The sequence below is a fragment of the Canis lupus genome, chromosome 18 (assembly GCF_011100685.1).
Source record: "Canis lupus familiaris isolate Mischka breed German Shepherd chromosome 18, alternate assembly UU_Cfam_GSD_1.0, whole genome shotgun sequence".
In the NCBI taxonomy this organism is placed as follows: Eukaryota; Metazoa; Chordata; class Mammalia; order Carnivora; family Canidae; genus Canis; species Canis lupus.
The window spans coordinates 56,454,160-56,472,973 of NC_049239.1; the positions used below are offsets into that span (position 1 = coordinate 56,454,160).

The window sequence follows — 18,814 nt, forward strand, 5'->3', positions numbered from 1 at the left end:
GTTACAATGGGTTGTGTACTGGATCTAGAAAGATGTTCTCTGTTCTCCGTCTCTATACTTCCAGCTTCCTAAATACAATGACTTGCCTTATTCAAATGCATCTTTCTGACTTTAGGCTTCTAGCCCAGTGACCAAAAGCGAATGTTGTTCTCTTGCAATACTTTTTTGGAGTGTTATACAACATTGAGCAACAATCCTCATCCAATCAGATGACAACTTATAATTTATCAGTGTGTATAGCCCCAAGCATTCTTTGTCCACCTAATTCCTGCAGCTTGGAATTGGAAGACAACTTCATAAAAAAGGTAGAGAGAGCTCTCATTTGTGCCCCCTGGGGTTAGAATCCATGATTTGAATATGAAATGTGTAGTAGCAAATAGAATGGATCAGTTCTGAAAGGTGCACATCTTCCTAGGCTTCCTTGGAGTGGCAGAGTTTGTTATTCTACTCTGGTGGAATATGGGAAGGGGTGTTGATAAAGTGGGAAACACAGAGCAGTTGAGTTGCTTCTTTCCCATCCAGGAGATTCAATACTAGACTGACTAAACAAAAGAGAGAGAAGAGTGGTGTAATATGATAGAAAAGAACCTGGGCTCCAGAGTTTAACAAGCCAAGGTTCAACTCTCAGCCTGATCCTTGAGGGGGGAGCTTGTAACCTTGGGCAAAGCCATGGCTTCCTCATGACATAATGGTAACAACACCCAGCACTTCTGGTCATTACTGGCAAATCCTAGGTGGCTCGGGCACTATGAGCACCCATGGCTCCGAACACATTGGCCTTGCTCTGCAAGTTGTGGCTCATTTAGAAAAATACTTGGCGAGGAGGGGCAAGATGGTGGAAGAGTAGGGTCCCCAAATCACCTATACCCACCAAATTACCTAGATAACCTTCAAATCATCCGGAAAACCTACAAATTCGGCCTGAGATTTAAAGAGAGAATAGATGGAATGCTACAGTGAGAAGAGTTCACGCTTATATCAAGGTAGGAAGACGGGGAAAAAAGAAATAAAGAAACAAAAGGCATCCAAGGGGGAGGGGCCCCACGAGGAGCCAGGCTAAAGCCACATGCCCCCAGGACAGGAAAGCTTGGTCCCAGAGAAGCAGGAGCTTCACCAATCTTCCCCAGCGGAAAGGCGCTCCCAGGGAGTTAGAGCAGGACCCCAGGAGGGGCAGGGATGCCCTCAGGCTCCCTGGGACACTAACAGACACCTGCACCCTGGGGAGAGTGCCCGGAGCTCCCTAAAGGGTTGCAGCGCGCACACGGCCAGACCCGGCAGCAGCTTGGAGGGGCTCCGGCAGAGACTCGCATGGAGGGGGCTGTGCGCTGGGAGCGCTAATCCAACAGCACAGGCCCGGGATCACAGGGCGCCAGGGACACAGCCCAGGATCTGGCCTCCCCCCAGGACAGGCAGAGGCCAGGAGGGCACAGGACAGCAAGGACGCTCCTGCCCTGAGCTGAGCAGATCAGCGGCCCCGCCCCCAGAGCCTCCAGGCCCCTGCAGACTGAGAGCTCCATAGTTACTGCAGGAGCTGAATCCAGGGCTCCAGAGCTGGCTGCCACCACTGTGGTTGTTCCTCCTGGGGCCTCACGGGGTAAACAACCCCCACTGAGCCCTGCACCAGGCAGGGGGCAGAGCAGCTCCCCCAAGTGCCAACACCTGAAAATCAGCACAACAGGCCCCTCCCCCAGAAGACCAGCTAGACAGACAAGTTCCAGGGGAAGTCAAGGGACTTAAAGTATACAGAATCAGAAGATACTCCCCGGTGTTTTGTTTTGTTTTGTTTTGTTTGTTTCTTTTTGTTGTTTTTTTCTGCTTTTTGATTTGTTTGATTCCCCCACCCCCTTTTTTTCTTTCTTTTTCTTTCTCTTTTTCTTCTCTCTTTTTTTCTTTTTTTCTTCCTTTTTTCTTTTTCTCTTTTCTTTCCTTCTTTCTGTCCTCTCTTTTTCTCCTTTTCCCAATACAACTTGTTTTTGGCCACTCTGCACTGAGCAAAATGACTAGAAGGAAAAACTCACCTCAAAAGAAAGAAACAGTCCTCTCTCCCACAGAGTTACAAAATCTGGACTACAATTCAATATCAGAAAGTCAATTCAGAAGCACTATTATAAAGCTACTGGTGGCTCTAGAAAAAAGCATAAAGGACTCAAACTTAAAACTCACAATTCGACTTCTTTCTAGCAAAGTTTTATGTGAGTTGGTGTACCTATCAATTAAAAGCTGTAGGGTATGGATCCCAGGCTGCCCCTAAGGTGCATGTCCAGAGCCCTTCCAACTCCTCCAAGTGCAGCCTGGAAACCACCAAGCTGGTCTGAGGCCACATCCACAGCTGTGGGAACCAAGTGCCAGAGGCAGTCACGATTTACTGGATCAGAAACCCAGTTCTCTCCTGAAGCATCTGAGTCAGGGAATTGGTTTTTCTCAGGGCAGGGTGAAAAAACCTTACACGATCAGGATTTCTCTGATCCCAAGAAAAATGCTTAGCATTTTTTTGTTGGTTTCTTTTTTCTCATGTTGCTTGGCTGTTTCTCTTGTCACATTGCCCTACTTCTTTTAGGAATTAGTTTTGCAAAGAAATCACTCACATAATGAAAATAATCTAGAAACTCAGGTTAACAAAATTTTCTAGCCAGTGTGGATATGTGTGATTCACAGTTGCTTTAAGGAGACAGAAGTTTGTTTGCACAAATTAATAACAACTTTTAATAAATGGACTTTACTGTTCACTGCTAAAAATCTTCCTGTCAGAGGGGCAAGATGGCCGAAGAGTAGGGATCCCCAAGTCACCTGTCCCCACCAAATTACCTAGCTAACTTTCAAGTCATCCAGAAAACCTATGAATTTGGCCTGAGATTTAAAGAGAGAACAGCTAGAATTCGCATTTCTATCAAGGCGGTTCCCATCTGGGCCTCACTTGGACCTGGTGACTGTGGTTCCCAACTGGGCCTCAGCCAGACCTGGTGACTCTAGTCCCCAACTGAGCCTCACCTGGGCCTAGTGACTCTGGTCCCCATCTGGGCCTCATGTGGACCTGGCACTGTAGTCCCCACCTTGGCTTCACCTGGACCTGGTGACTGTGGTCTCCACCTTCACCTCACCTCGACCTGGTGACTCTGGTCCCCACCTGGGCCTCACCTGGACATGGTAGCTGTGGACTTCATCTGGACCTGGTGACTGTGGTCCCCACCTGGGCCTCACCATACCTGGTGACTGGGCTCCTCAGCTACCAATGACTAGGATCCAGGATGTACCCTTAGTTGCTACTGATACTGGGACCATCCCCAGGGTCTCACTTGTTCCTGGTGACTATGGTCCTTGTCTGGGCTGACCTGGCTCATCCTTGGCTCTGATCCTCTCCTGGGCCTCCCCTGCTCTTGCAGGTATGGTCCCCCCCTGTCGTGGGTGTGTAGTGTCTATGGTCCCTTCTGGGCCTCACCTGATGGTACTGGGCCATGACATTGGCCCTTTGCAAGACCAGCAGGGTCTCCGGGTCCTCTTGCATGGTGCTGCAATCCAAACACATCCAAGAATGACGGCGCATGAGAACCTTCCGAGGACACATGCATCAGGGTGCTCCCCAAGGGCAGGTCCCCCTCCATCTGACCGGAGCCGGAGACAACCCCATAGCCCTGAGGGGCACAGGCTGGGCTGGAACATCACACACAGGCCCTCACTGCCTGTCTGTCGCTCGCCCACCTACAGTCCACCTTCCCAGCCACTGTCCCAGGACATGCCGTCATGCTGGGATCACAGAGCGCTCCCACCCCATATCAGGAGCACACGGGTGGGGGACCCAGGAGGCTCCAGGGAACTGCCAATCTGATGCTCGGGGTGATGTCTCCCAGCCCGGGGGAGATCGAAGGTTTCTCTTAGATTCCACAAGCACAACGACCAAGGGGAGAAAGCAACGGACTGGACTTCATCAAAATTAAAACCTGATGCCAGCAAGAGTGCGACCAAACTCCCCACCCTGAGGGCAACGATGCGTGAATAGCCTGAGGAGGGTCTGGGGGGAACACGAGGGACTCCGCGTTCCAGTGCGTGAAGAGCAAGCCTGCTCACGGGCCAGGGGGACCCAGCAGGCCCTGACCGTCCTTCTCTGACCACAGGGTGGGGCGGGGGGGTGTCATCCCTGTCGGGGTCCATGCATCTAGGATGGGCTAGAAAGGTCATGTATTGGGTCTCCCTGCACAGCACAGGGCTTACAGGGGAGCGGGGGTCCTGGGGGAGCTGCCGAACTTAAACTGCAGCCTCCTTCCCTGGACAGGGCCTTAAGGGGCCGCCCTCACCCTGTGGGGCTGTGGAAGGGCTGCAGGAGCTGCTCACGGTCATCGCATTGGGGTCGGGGTGTTTTGGACCCCAGCCCGGGAGGCCAGCACCCCCACCCTGGACCCACAGGCCCCAGAGTGGCCCACGGGGAGCAGGCATCAGCGGCCACTCACCTGTGACCCTTCGCTGTGTGAGTGCCTCCTCTTTATGCACCGGGGTACTGGGGAGAGTGGGAGAGTTGGGGAACTGGGGAGAGTGGGAGTACTGGGGTATTGGGGAGAGTGGGAGAGTTGGGGACCTTGGGAGAGTGGGAGTTCTGGGCTACTGGGGAGAGCGGGAGAGTCAGGTCGCTGTGAGCCAGATCCGGAGCACGAGTGCTTTCGAAGGTCTGCGGATGCACAGTGAGCGCCAGGCAGCAGTGGAACCCGAGGGCGGCACAGTTCCGCCCACAATGGGGTCCCGCATCATGACTGTGGGCAGGCGGGGTCCAATCAGCACTTAGCCCTTCACCCTGAAGGCTGAGGGTCCCGGGGGAGGGTCCTGTCCCCGCGCCGGGTGGAAAGGGGATGCAGGCACCCTCCCACATCCTCAGTTCCCATCCTCGGGCCCTGCAGGCCTTCCGCCGTTCTAGGCAGACTGAGGGTCACAACGTCCCCCCGACCCCCAGAGTTCACAGCATGGGGTTGCACTTAAGAACATTTGAGGGGCTCCTGGGTGGTTCAGTCGGTTCCACGTCAACTCTTTAGTTTGGCTCAGGTCAGGATCTCGAGGTTGTGGCGTGGAGCCTCGCGTGGGGTTTGGGCTCCCATGGGTGAGGAGTCCACTCCAGGTTCCCCCTCTCCCTCCGCCCCTCCCCACTGCACCCTCTCTCAAGTAAATCTTCTAAAAATTAACATGAAGACATGTGAGCATCTTTATCCCTTCTGCAGAGGTGCCTTCGTGTGTGTAACGACCGTGTAAATGCCTTTCACGGACCCACCGGGAGTCCTACCAGAAACCCCTTTTCCTTGATATTTATTGAAATACGGTCGACACACAATGTGACAGTAGTTTTAGGGCTACAACTAGTGACTCGACAATTCTGTGCCTTACTCAGCTCCCCCCACGAGAAGTGGCGTCACCGTCTGTCCCCGTACAAAGTTGTCACAACAGTACTGACTCTATTCCCTAGGCTGTACTTTCTAAATTTCTGTGACTTATTTATTTGAGAACCAGACGCTTATAGCTGTTACTATTGTTCATATGTTGCCCATGTCCTACCCATGGCCCCTCTGTCCATCAGTTAGCAGGATCCATCACATTAACCAGAGAAAGGACATGGGGCAGCCCGGGTGGTTCAGCAGTTTAGCACCTGCCTTCGGCCCAGGGCGTGATCCTGGAGTCCCGGGATCGAGTCCCACGTCGGGTTCCCTACATGGAGCCGCCTTCTCCCTCTGCCTGTGTCTCTGCCTCTCTCTCTCTCTGCCTCTCTCTCTCTCTCTGCCTCTCTCTCTCTCTCTCTCTCTGTCTCTCAAGGATATATAAATAAAATCTTTTTTAAAAAGAAAAACAAGAGAAAGGACAAAAAGCATACGATCCTCTCAAGAGTTGCAGAAAAAGCATTTGACAAAATACAACATCAAAAGCACAGTGGGTTTTGAGGAAATGTCTATCAACAGAATAAAGGTCGCTAGGAAGGCCCGCAGCTGACGTCATCCTCAAGGGTGAAAACCTGAAATCGTCTCCCCTGAGCAGGAACAAGCCAAGGAGGTCCTCTCTCAGCGCTGGAAGTCCTAATGTAGTCAACAGACAGGAAACAGCAAAGGTTCCACACCTGGAAGGGGGATGTCACACTGTCCCTATTTGCTGAAGACGCGGTACTAGAAACAGGAAACCCGAGAGCCTCCACCAAATCCTGTTAGAACTAAGGAGTGAGTTCAGTAAAGTCACGGGACACAAACTGACCCTACAGAGCTCAGTAGCCTTGCTGTGTCCTGACAATGAGCACTCAGGAAGGAAATGAAGGACGTGACTCCCTTCTCTGGAGCATCACAGAGAATAAATAATGAGACTGAACCAAAGGAGCACAAGACTTGTGCACTGAGCCACACCAGGCTCTGGGAGGCCATCCTGGGCTCGTGGGGTGGGAGCCTCATCTTGTAAAAATGTCCGCAGTTCCTGAAGCCACCCTCAGTTTCAATGTCATTCCTATCAAAATCATGGTGGCAGATCTTAGAAATAGGAAAAAAAAAAACCCATAACTTCCATCCGCCCCCACAAATGACCCCGGACAGCAAATCAGTATTGGAGAAGCAAGGCAGAGCGGGATGCAGCACTTTCCTATTTCAAATGCTGTCACAGAGACACAGGATAAAGCAGTGTGGTTCTCGGCCCTCTGGCTGGCTCCGTGGGTTAAGCATCCTGACCTCACCTCCGGTCCTGATCTCGGGGTCGTGAGTTCTAGCCCTGGGCTGGGCCATGGACGAGGCATGGCGCCTACTTAAACAAACCAGACCCACGGGGGGTGGTCCCGGCATAAGCTGAAGGAGCAGAACAGAGAGTCCAGAAGGAAACATGCTCTGATACAACTGATTTTTTTAACTTAATTTAATTTAAACCCAATTAATTAACGTATAGTGTATTATACTTTCAGAGGAAGAATTCAGGGATTCACCAGTTGGAGATAACAGCAGTGCTCGTGACATCACCTGCTCTCCTTCATGCCAGTCCCCTGTTATCCCCTCCCCCCTCTCCTCCCCTCCAGCGACCCTCAGTTTGTTTCCTATGATTAAGAGTCTGTATTTCCTGCATCTGTTTTCATCTTATTTGTTTTTCCTTCCTTCACAGATGTCCATCTGCTTTGCTTCTTTAATTCCACCTATGAATGACACCACACGGTCATTCTCTTTCCCAACTGACTTATTTCACTTAACATGATCCCTCTAGTTCTATCCACGTCATTGCAAATGGCAAGATTTCCTTCCCTTTGATAGCTGAGTACCATTCCTCTCTCTATGACCATCATCTATCTCCCATCCTCTTTATCCATCATCTGCCACAGGGCACCGAGGCTCCTCCCACAGTGTGGCTACCGTGGACCCGGCTGCTGTGGACATTGGGGTGCAGGTGTCCCGAGTTTCACTGCATCTGTATCTTCGGAGTGAGCTCCAGGCCGTGCACCTGCCGGTCGCAGGGCGGCTCTATTTGTAACTTCCTGAGGAGCCTCCACACTGTTTCCAGGGCGGCTGCACCAGCCCACGGTCCCACCCACAGTGGAAGAGGGTTGAGTGAGTTTTGCAGGACGTGGTAAAAGTCTGGTCCACATTTCATTTCGCGTTCTGTGGGCTCCAATTCATTGTCCTTAAGTATTTCTGGGGAAGCCGGGTGTTGGGCTCCGTTTCAGTGAGACGTTTCCGAAGCTCACAGGCCACAGCTGGAGCCTGGAAGGAGGCAGGTGCGGCCCGGTGCGCGGGGCCGCCGCCTCCTGCATGGCCTCCTGCAGCGCCTGAGCGTCCGGCAGGGGGCGCCCGAGCCCAGGCCCCGCCCAGGGGGCGCGCATGCGCAGTAGGCCTCGTCTGCCTGCACTAACAGGAGCCCGCCTGTGCTGGGGAGGCCTGCGGAAGATGTGGGGCCGCGTCCACGCTGATGAGCCGCAACCTCCTCAGGACCTGCAGGGAGGCTTCAGGAAGATGTGGCGCCGCGTCCACTCTGGCAGGAGCTCCCGGGCCCCTCAGGACATAAGTTGAGGCTTCTGGAAGATGGGGGCCGCATCCACGGTGACAGGATCCCCGGCCACCTCAGAACCCGCGGGGACGCTTCGGGAGGACATGGGGCCACGTCCACACAACAGGACGCTGACCTACTCAGGACCCCCGATGTAGACTTCGGGAAATATGGGGATGCGTCCATGCGGACGGAAGACCCCAGCCTTGTCAGGACCTGTGGTGAGGCCTAAGAAAGATGTGGGTGCCGCATCCACACTGACAGGAGTCTCTGGCCTCCTCAGGACCCACTGTGAAGGTTTGGGAAGATTTGGGGCCGCGTCCATGCTGACAGGAGCCCCCAGCCTCCTCAGGTCTTATGGTGAGGCTTGAGGAAAATGTGGGGCCACGTCAACCCTGACAGGACCCCCGTCCTCCTTCAGGACCTGCACTTTGGCTTCGGGACATATGGGGCTGCGTCTATGCTGACAGGAGCCCACAGCCTCCTCAGGACCCATGGTGAGTTTTCGGGGGGACGTGGGGCCATGTCCAGGCTGACAGGAGCCCCCGGCCTCCTGAGGACCTGCTGTGAGGCTTCCAGAGGATGTGAGGCATAGTCCACAGTGACAGGAGCCCCATCGTCCTCAGGACCTGCTGACTATGATTCAGGAACACGTGGGGCCATGTCTACACTCACAGGAGCCCGGCTTCCTCAGGACCCTGTGGAGGACTCTGGAGGCGCCGTTGGGGGCCACGTCCACATCAGAAGGGACTACTCAGAACCACAGGGTAAGTGAATGGGTAGAATGAATGGTAGGGTCAGGGGAGGGGAGGCAGTTGATGGTTAGGGTTAGGTTAGATGTTAGGGGTTAGTGATTATGCTTATGGTTACAGATTAGAGGTTAGGATGAGGGGTAAGGGTAAGGGTCAGTGGTTAGGTGTTAGGATGGGGGTTAGGGATTAGGGAAAGGGGTTAGGGTTAGGGACAGGATTTAGAGTTAGGGTTAGGGTTTAGGCTTTAGGGATTAGGGCTGGAGGTTAGGAGTTGGGGTTAGGGTTATGGTTAGAGTTAGGGTTGGGCTTAGGTTTGCAGTTAGGGTTAGGGGTTAGGGTGTGAGTTAGGGTTAGGGGTTAGGGTTACAGGTTAGGGTTAAAGTTAGGGCTAAGTTTAGGGTTAGGGCAAGGGTTAAGTTTAGGATAGGGGTTAGGGCTAGGCTTAGGGTTAGTGTTTGCTTAGGGGTTAGGGTTAGGGTCAGGTCAGGGTCAGGGTACGGTTTTGGAAAAGGGTAAGAGATAGGGTTAGGGAGTGGGTTAGGCGTTAGTTTTAGGGTACGGTTAGGGTACACTTTGGGGTATGAGATAGGGTTAGTATTAGAGGGTTAGGGTTAGGGTACAGGTTAAGGTTAGGAATAGGATTATTCCTATAGGAATAGGGTACATTAAGTTAAGGTTAGGGATAGAGGTTAGGGTTAGATTTAAGGTAGGGGTCAGGGTTAAGGGTTTAGAATAGGTTTAGGAGTTAGGGTGAGGGTTGGCAGGAAGGTTCAGTGAATGTGTTTCGGTCTTGGGGTTTGTGTTTGGTTTTCGATTAGTGATAGGTCTTGTTTAAGGGTTAGGTTAACACTGAGCTTAAGTGTAGGGTTAGGGTTATGTCTGTGTATGGTTAGAGTTTGGGTCTTGGCATGTGCCTGCACTCTAGACTCTAGACTGCACTCTGGACTCTAGCATCTTTGGCAGTTTAGTTTTATGCACTCTATTTAGGTTTTGGATTCAAAGATAGCCTGACTCCACCAAGTCAGTGGCCTCCCCAGAGAATCAAAATCCAGGCTTCTGCTGGGGTGAGAATTGGCATGGCAGGCTTCCCCTGAGCTGAGCTAAGGAGGGGATTTGTGGCTTTAAATACTCTTTATTTGGATTTTCAGTTGCCTTTCTGATTTTATCTCTTGTGCGCACATGTTTCATCAATACTACCAATTATTATTTTAAAGTTTTACTTGAATTCCTGTTTGTAAACACAGTATGATATAGTTTCAGGTTTACCACATAGTGATTCAACCCTTGGATACAACGCCTGGTACTGGTCACAGGTGCCCTCCACTATCCCCATCCCCTGATTCCCCATCCCCCCTACCTTCCTCTGGTATTTATTAGTTTATTCTCTGTGGTTAAGAGTGTGTTTCTTGGTTTGCTTCTCTCATCCCCCCCCCCTCCGCCCCTTTGCCAGTTTGTTTGGTTTCTTAAAATTCACATGTGAATGCAATTGTATGGTATTTGGTATCTGTCTTTCTCTGACTGACTGTTCATTTAGCGTAAGTCCTTTCCACTTCTCCCACGTCATTGTAAATGGCTTCATTTCATCCCTTCTGATGACCGAATGATGTCGCAGTGTGTATATTTACCACATCGTCTCTGCCCATTCATCTGTTGATGGACATCTGGGCTGTATCCACAGTTTGGCTGTTGTTGATAATGCTGCTACCAACACTGGGCTGCGTGTCCCTCTTCGAATCTACTAAACTACTTTTGTATCCTCGGGGTAAATACCTAGCTGTGCAATTTTGGAATAGTCGGGTAGCTCTATTTTTAACTTCTTATTTTTATTTTTTTTTCTATGAGAGAGAGAGAGAGAGAGGCAGAGACACAGGCAGAGACACAGGCAGAGGGAGAAGCAGGCTCCATGCACCGGGAGCCCGACGTGGGATTCGATTCTGGGTCTCCAGGATCGCGCCCTGGGCCAAAGGCAGGCGCCAAACCACTACGCCACCCAGGGATTCCCTATTTTTAACTTCTGGAGGACCCTCCACACTGTTTTCCACAGTGGCTGCACCTGTTTGTATGCCCACCAGGAGTGTAAGGGGGCTCCCCCTTCTCCATAGCCTCACCAACACCTGTTGTTTCTTGTGTTATTAATTTTAGCGATTCTGACGGCTGTCAGGTGACATCTCATTGTGGTTTTGGTTTGCATTTCCCTGATGATGGGTGACGCTGAGTGTCTTTCCGTGTGTCTGGCGGCCATCTGGATGTCTTGTCAGAGACAAAGTCCATTCATGTCTTCTGCCCATCTGCAGTTGGATAATTTGTGTTTAGGATGCTGAGATTTACATTTGCTTTATGTATTTTGGATACTAACTCTTTATTGGATGTGTTGTTTACAAATATCTCCTCTCATTTTGTATGTTGCCTTTTAGCTTTGGTTGTTTCCTTCACTTTGTGGAAGCTTTTCAATTTGATGAAGTCCCAATAGTATTTTTGCTTTTGTTTCCCTCACCTCAGAGGCATATCTAGAAAGAAGATCCAATGGCCAATGTCAAAGACGTTGCTGCCTATCTTTTCTTCTTTGTATGGTTTCAGGTCTCACATTTAGGTCTTTAATCCATTTTGAATTTATTTTTTATATATATGGTGTAAGAAAGTGGTCCAGTTTCATTCTTCTGCATGTGGCTGCCTGGTTTTCCCAACACCATTTGTTCTTATCCTGGGGTCAGGGTTAGGGTTTGTTGAAGAGACTGTCTTTGTGCCATTGGATATTCCTTCCTGCCTTGTTGTCGATTAATGGATCATATAGTTACAGGTTTGTATCTTGTTTCGGCTTTCCATTCTGTTCTATTGATCTAAGCGTCTCCTGTTGGGAGATTTTTGATTGCTGATTCAATTTCTTTGCTGGTTATCTGTCTGTTCAAGTTTCTTATTTTTTCCTTTTTTATTTTTGCTATGTTATATATTTCTAGGAATTGATCTATTTCTTCCAGGTTCTAGGTTGCTGGCATATAATTTTTCATAATGTTCTCTTATAAATGTTTGTATTTCTCTAGTGTTGGTTGTTATTTCTCTTTTCTTCTGATTTTATTTGGGTCCTTTCTCATCTTTTTATCTTTTTTCTTTTTTAAATATTTTATTTATGTATTCATGAGAGACACAGAGAGGCAGAGGTATAGGCAGAGGGAAAATGAGGCTCCATGCGGGGAGCCTGATGTGGGACTTGATCCCCCAGGACCCCGGGATCATGACCTGAGCCAAAGCAGATGCTCAACCACTGAGGCACCCAGGTGCCTTGCTGATTCAATTCCTTTGCTAGTTATGGGTCTGTTCACATTTTCTATTTCTTCCTATTTCAGTTTTTCTCATTTGCACATTTCTAGGGATTTGTCCATTTCTTCCAGGTCTCCCAGTTTGTTAGCGTATAATCTTTCATAGTATTCCCTTATAATTGTCTTATTTTTCTGGTGTTGATTGTGATCTCTCTTCTCTCATTTGTGATTTTATTTAATTAGGTCTTTTCTCTTTTCTCGTTGATAAGGCTGGCTAGGGCTTGATCCATTTTATTAATTATTTTGAAGAACCAGCTCTTAGTTTCGTTATTCCATTCTACTGTTTTGTTGTTTCTGTATTGTTTATTTCTGCTCTCATCTTTATTTTTTCTCTTCTTCTGTAGGCTTTAGGCTTTGTTTGCTATTCCTTTTCTAGCTCCTTTAGGTGTAGGGTTAGGTTGTGTATTGGAGACTTCTTGTTTCTTGAGGTAGGCCTGTATTGCTATGTACTTCCCTCTTAGGACTGCCTTTGCTACATCCTAGAGGTTTGGAGAAACATGTTTTCATTTTCATTTGTTTTAAATTTCCTCTTTAATTTCCTGGTTGCTCCATTCATTCTCTAGTAGGATGTTCATAGTCTCCACGTATTTTTGGTCTGTCCAAATTTTTTCTTACTGTCGACTTTGAGTTTCATAGCATCGTGGTCTGAAAATGTACAGGGTGTGATATCAACCTTTTTGTACCTGTTGTACCTGTTGAGGGCTGATTTGTGGCCCATGATATGATCTGTTCTGGAGAATGTCCCATGTGCACTTGAAAGGAATGTGTATTCTGCTTTAGGATGAAATGTTCTGACTGTATCTGTTGAGTCCGTGTGGTCCAGTGTGTCAAGGCTATTGTTCCCCTGTTGATTTTCTGCATAGACGATCAGTCCATTGCCATAAGTGGGTGTTAAAAGCCCCTGTCATTGTATTATTATCAGTGAGTTCCTGTACGTTTTTTGTTAATTGGTTTCTATATTTAGGTACTCCCATGTTGGCAGCATAAATATTTAGTTGTTTGAACTTGATAGAGAGTCTTTTTAATTATAAAATAATGCCCTTCTTCATCTCTTCTTACAGTATTTGTTCTTTCTTTTTTGAAATTTAAATATTTTATTTATTTATTCATGAGAGATACACAGAGAAGCAGAGGCAGAAACATAGGCAGAGGGAGAGGCAGGCTCCCCAAAGGGAGGCCGATGTGGGACTCGATCCTGGGATCCCAGGATCACACCCTGAGCCGAAGGCAGATGCTCAACCACTGAGCCACCAGGTGTCCCCCATGGTTTGGTTTCAAATCTCGTTTGTCTGATATAAGTATGGGTCCTCCAGCTTTCTTTTGATGTCCATTAATGTGATAGATGATTTTCCATCCCCTGACTTTCAATCTGCTGGTGTCTATAGGTCTAAGGTGAGCATCTTGTAGGCAGCATACAAATGGATCTTGTTTTTTTAATAACGATTTTATTTATGAGAGAGAGAGAGAGAGAGAGAGGCAGAAAATTAGGCAGAGAGAGAAGCAGGCTCCCCACCAGGAGCCCAATATGGGACTCGATCTCAGACTCCAGGATCACACCCTGAGTCAAAGGTAGAGACTCAACCCCTGAGCCACCCAGGCATCCCGGATCATGTTTTTTAAGCCACTCTGATACCCTATATCTTTTGTTTGGAGCATTTAGTCTATCAGCATTCAGAGTGATTATTGAAAGATATGAACTTAGTGCCTTTGTGTTACCGGTAGAGTTGGTGTTTCTGGTGATGTTCTCTGGTCCTTTCTAGTCTTAGTTGCTTTTGGTCTCTTTTTTTCCCCCACTAGAAGAGTCCCTTTTAAAATTCCTTACTGGACTGGTTTAGTGATCATGAACTCCTTTATATTTTGCCTGTCTGGGAAACTCTTTATCTCTCCTTCTATCCTGAATGACACCCTTGCTGAAGAAAGAATTCATACAAATTGGACTCCTATAAAAAGAAATTTAAAAACATAAAAAACTTTTGCTATTATGATTGAGGAAAATGGCATTTTATGTTCAGAAATTTTTAATTTCTTCCTAGGGAGATTAAATAAATTTTGATGATTATTCTTTAAAAAAACAAAAGAAGGAATTCTTGGCTGCATGCTTTTCCCATTCAGCATATTGAATATTTCCTTCCACTTCCTTCTGGCTTGCCAAGTTTGTGGACAGATCTGCTGCACACTGATTCATCCTCCCTTGTTTGTTAAGGACTACCCCCACCCCCAAAGCCCCACCTCCGCTGCTTTCAGGATTCTTTTCTTGTCTGTGTATTTTGTGACTTTGACTCTGATGTGCCTGGATGATGGTCAGCTTCTGTTGAATTTATTGGGAGTTCTCTGTGCTCTCGATTTCAGTGTCTGTGTCCTTCCTCACATTAGAGAAGTTGACATACTTTGTTCAAATAAAACTTCTGCCCCCTTTTCTCTTTCTTCATCTTCAGAGTCTCCTATGATATGAATGTTATTGTTTTAATAAGTGGCTGACTTCCCTAAGTCTGCCTCTGTGGTCCATAACCTTTCTTGTTTTTAAGGCTTCCACTTGGGACTGCATCTCAGTTATAGCATTTTTAACGTTGGCCTGACTAGATTTTAGTTCTTTTATTTCTACAGTAAGGGATTCTCTAGTTTTCTTCTGTGCTCTTTTTCCAGCCCAGCTGCTATCTTTATAATCATTGTTTTAAACTGTAATTAGACATCATATTTGTGTATTGATGAATTTCCTGGCTGTGAGTACTACCTCATGTTATTTTATGCAGGTGAATTTCTCCATCTCATTATTTTTTCCAGAAAAGAAAGAAGGAAGAAAAAGAAAAACCGAGAAAAACAATAACAACTGCCCTCCCCAAAAAACACCAGATTCTGTGTTTATTTTGGCCTGCTTGTTAAAAGATTCTAAATCCCGAAATAAGAAACACAATTAAACTACCATGAAAGTAAACAAACCTAAGAAATATGTAAAGTACATACATAAAAATTAAAAGAAAGCAATTAATAAAAAAGAATCAAAGAAAATAAATGAAAATAAAGCACAAAGTACAAAAGAAGTTAGACCCTACTTTCCAGGCAGAGCTGAAGCTCTGCAGCCTCTGTGGTCCGACAACTTGGTGGCAGCGAGTGATCTGTGCGGGGTCTGCGGATGGGCCGTGGCGCTGATTGTCAGGTGCATATCTGCCTGGGAGATGCACCTCCGGGGTCAGAGGCGGGGTGGTCATCAGCGCCTCTGGCCTCCAGCCGGCGGCGCTGTGCTGCTCCCTGAGACTCAGAGCTGATGGGCAGGATGCATTTGGGGACCCTGGGTCCTCTGGCTCTGGGGCTGAGCATCCCACCCCCCAGTCTGCAGGGGCCTTCACAGAATAGCCTCCAAGCCCCCGGGTCTCCACCGCTTCTCACAGAATCCTGCGTTCACTCTGCCTGCTTCTTTTGGTTTTGTTTTTTTATCTCAGACGGTCGTGCCCAAGATTGCGAATCCGAGAAACCACCAAGAAGCCGACACCGATGCAAACACACGAGGGTTGATTTACACGCTCGAGCTTGGGTCCAAGTACACCCGACACAGCGGAGCAGGGACTTGGACCCCGAGGTGGGTTTTAGCTTCGTTTTAAGGGCTGGTCTCGGGGACCTCCAGAAGGGCTGGAGAAATTCCTCAAGTTCTGTTTACATTTTGGTATGGGGCCTTCAAGGGCACTGAGCTCTGTTCTCATTCAATAGGGGCTTCCTACCCTTGGCCTGGGCTCAATTTTTATTCTATTGTGGGGCTTTCTAGGACATTAAGCTGTAAACTTTTGTTTTTTTCCTGTAACTGAAGTAATGTAAATTTCAGCTCTTCTTTGCAGGGGCCTGGGATGGCTGGACGTGTGCTAACGCTGAACTTAAAGTGGAATGGCCTTAATTTTCTCGGCCTCCACGCGTCCCGTCCCATCCTATTTATCTCCTTCCCCCTTCCCCGGAGCTCCTAAGAGAGCAATTGCAAATGACCTCAGCATGGCAGCCTGTGTTGGGGGACAGGCCCAGGGATTTGGGATCAGGAGCGCGGCGTCCTGGGCTGTGCAGCGGGATTCGATGCTGCAGACTCTTATTCCCTAAGGCTATCTTGACAACTGACTTTGTACATGGAAAAGTTCTCCTTTGTCTTTAAAAGATGAAGAGGAGTCAAAGCGTTTTTTCTCTGCCCATCTGATTGCTCAGATTCCAATCTGAGACGTATTTCCTGTTAATAAGGATAATTTACTATCCGTAGTACTATGGTTAAAATATTATGACACAAGTAATTCAGAGGGATGAGGGTTTCTCATCTCTTTCTTCACAGCTCAGTCACTCATCAGGAAATGCATCTTTACGGATTTGGAAAGAACCGAGAGACATTATTACCAATGGTCCTCTTATTACGTGAAGGATTCTTCCCTGAGATTCTTCCCCTGTTTCAACTGACACTGAAAAACTGTGAACTCTTTGGAAGACAAATGTCAAGGAAATAAATGTTATGCATTGCTAATTTTAAATGCACTTGCAATATGGTGTCTATTATAATAGAAGTATTTTTATCTGATTTTTGCTATTTATTATCCTTTCCTGCTTTTCAGATTGAGGAGGCATTATACGTGTTCATAAGTGTTTTTCTTTCCTTCTGACATAAAAATCTTACTTTGTTCCCATCGAAGGAACTCTTTAAGAATAAGGCAAAAGTTAAAGTATTCTTAAAATGTCTTCACACTTGGAGCCTGATTCATTTAAGTCAATTTTCAAAATAAATCTTATTTATTAGAAAAAAAAAGATTTATAGGGAAATTGAGAAGATAGTACAGAGAATTCTCATGCACTTGCACTCAATTTCTCCAATTATTGATATCTTAGTACGGTACAAATATTAGCTAATGAATCAATATTAAAATATTTGCATTAGCCAAAGACCATACTTTATTCAGATTTCCTTAGTTTTTGCTAAGTTACCATCCCTCATATCACATTCCATTTGTCCTCATGTTTTCTTAGGCTCCTCTGGATTGTGACAGTCTTTCAGCCTTTTCTTGTTGTTGTTGAACTGGAACACTTTGAGAAGTAGAGTATTTTGTAAAGTTTCCCTCAGTTGGGACATGTCTGTTGTTTATCTCATGACTGAACTGTTTTTGTGGATTATATACAGAGATATACTGCCATTTTTATTATATCGTATAAAGGATAAATACTATCAACATGATTTATCAGTCTTGGTATCGATCTGATCATCTTGCTGAGGTAATGTTTGTCAGCTTTCTCCATAGTAAAGTGATTCTTCTTCTTCTTCTTCTTCTTCTTCTTATTATTATTATTATTATTATTATTATTTTAACTTTTTCATAATATATTTTTTAGAAGGAAGTTACTATGTGTATTCCACACATAAGAGTGGGAAGCTACGCTCATCAACTTGAGGGTGGAATGTCTGTACAAATTGTTTGAAATTCTTCTACATGGGAGATTTCTCTTCCTTCTGGGTTTGTTTGTTTGGTTGTTTGTTTCTTTTTCAAAGATGTTATTTATTTATTTGAGAGAGAGAGGAGAGAAAAAGCATGAGCGAGAGGGCCAGAGGGAGAGGGAGAAGCAGGTTCCCTGCTGAACAGGGAGCCTGCCTTGGGACCTGGATCATGATCTGAGCCTAAGGCAGAAGCTTAACTGACTGAGCCACCTAGGTGCCACCCTTTCTTTCTTTCTTTCTTTCTTTCTTTCTTTCTTTCTTTCTTTCTTTCTTTCTTCTTTCTTTCTTTCTTTCTTTCTTTCTTTCTTTCTTTCTTTCTTTCTTTCTTCTTCTTTCTTTCTTTCTTTTTCTTTCTTTCTTTCTTCTTTCTTTCTTTCTTTCTTTCTTTCTTTTTTAATAATAAATTTATTTTTTATTGGTGTTCAACTTGCCAACATACAGAATAACACCCAGTGCTCATCACGTCAAGTGCCCCCCTCAGTGCCCATCACCCATTCACCCCCACCCCCCACCCTCCTCCCCTTCCATCACCCCTAGTTCATTTCCCAGAGTTAGGAGTCTTTATGTTCTGTCTCCCTTTCTGATATTTCCCACACATTTCTTCTCCCTTCCCTTATATTCCCTTTCACTATTATTTATATTCCCCAAATGAATGAGAACATACAATGTTTGTCCTTCACCGATTGAATTACTTCACTCAGCATAATACCTGCCAGTTCCATCCACGTTGAAGCGATGGTGGGTATTTGTCGTTTCTAATGGCTGAGCAAGGCCCACCTTTTCTCTTCATCTTCTGAGTCTCCTATGATATGAATGTTATTGTTTTAATAAGTGGCTGACTTCCCTAAGTCTGCCTCTGTGGTCCATGACCTTCCTTGTTTTTAAGGCTTCCACTTGGGACTGCATCTCAGTTATAGCATTTTTAACGTTGGCCTAACTAGACTTTAGTTCTTTTATTTCTACAGTAAGGGATTCTCTAGTTTTCCTCTGTGTTCTTTTTCCAGCCAGCTGCTATCTTTATAATCATTGTTTTAAACTGTAATTAGGGCAGCCCTGGTGGCTCAGCGGTTTAGCGCCGCCTTCAGCCCAGGGCGTGATTCTGGAGACCCGGGATCGAGTCCCACGTCGGCTTCCTGCATGGAGCCTGCTTCTCCCTCTGCCTGTGTCTCTGCCTCTCTCTCTCTGTGTGTTCTCGTGAATAAATAAAATATTAAAAAAAAATAAACTGTAATTAGACATCATATTTGAGTATTGATGAATTTCCTGGCTGTGAGTACTACCTCATGTTATTTTATGCAGGTGAATTTCTCCATCTCATTATTTTTTCACTA

At 46.8% G+C, this 18,814-nt stretch overlaps 1 protein-coding gene and 1 long non-coding RNA gene across 7 annotated transcripts in view; both read left to right on the forward strand.

Moving 5' to 3' along the window:
• The window catches only part of LOC119864288 (rho GTPase-activating protein 20-like), a 49,232-nt gene extending 33,698 nt beyond the window's left edge, over nt 1–15,534 (forward strand). For 3 of the 6 annotated variants that reach the window (XM_038564457.1, XM_038564455.1, XM_038564458.1), the window contains exon 8: nt 8,393–8,738. In XM_038564457.1, the coding sequence (XP_038420385.1) occupies nt 8,393–8,438 (46 nt within the window). In that variant the 3' untranslated portion in view covers nt 8,439–8,738. Of the gene's footprint in view, nt 1–115; nt 917–8,392; nt 8,739–15,474 lie in introns of those variants that run through there. The other 3 variants (XR_005373696.1, XM_038564456.1, XM_038564459.1) reach the window with 3 other exon arrangements.
• A 25-nt stretch (nt 15,535–15,559) lies between these two features.
• Nucleotides 15,560–16,530, forward strand: LOC119877222. The gene is made up of 2 exons (XR_005372984.1): nt 15,560–15,611; nt 16,338–16,530. It is a non-coding gene; the product is annotated as an uncharacterized LOC119877222 (long non-coding RNA).
• The last annotated feature ends 2,284 nt before the right edge of the window (nt 16,531–18,814 follow it).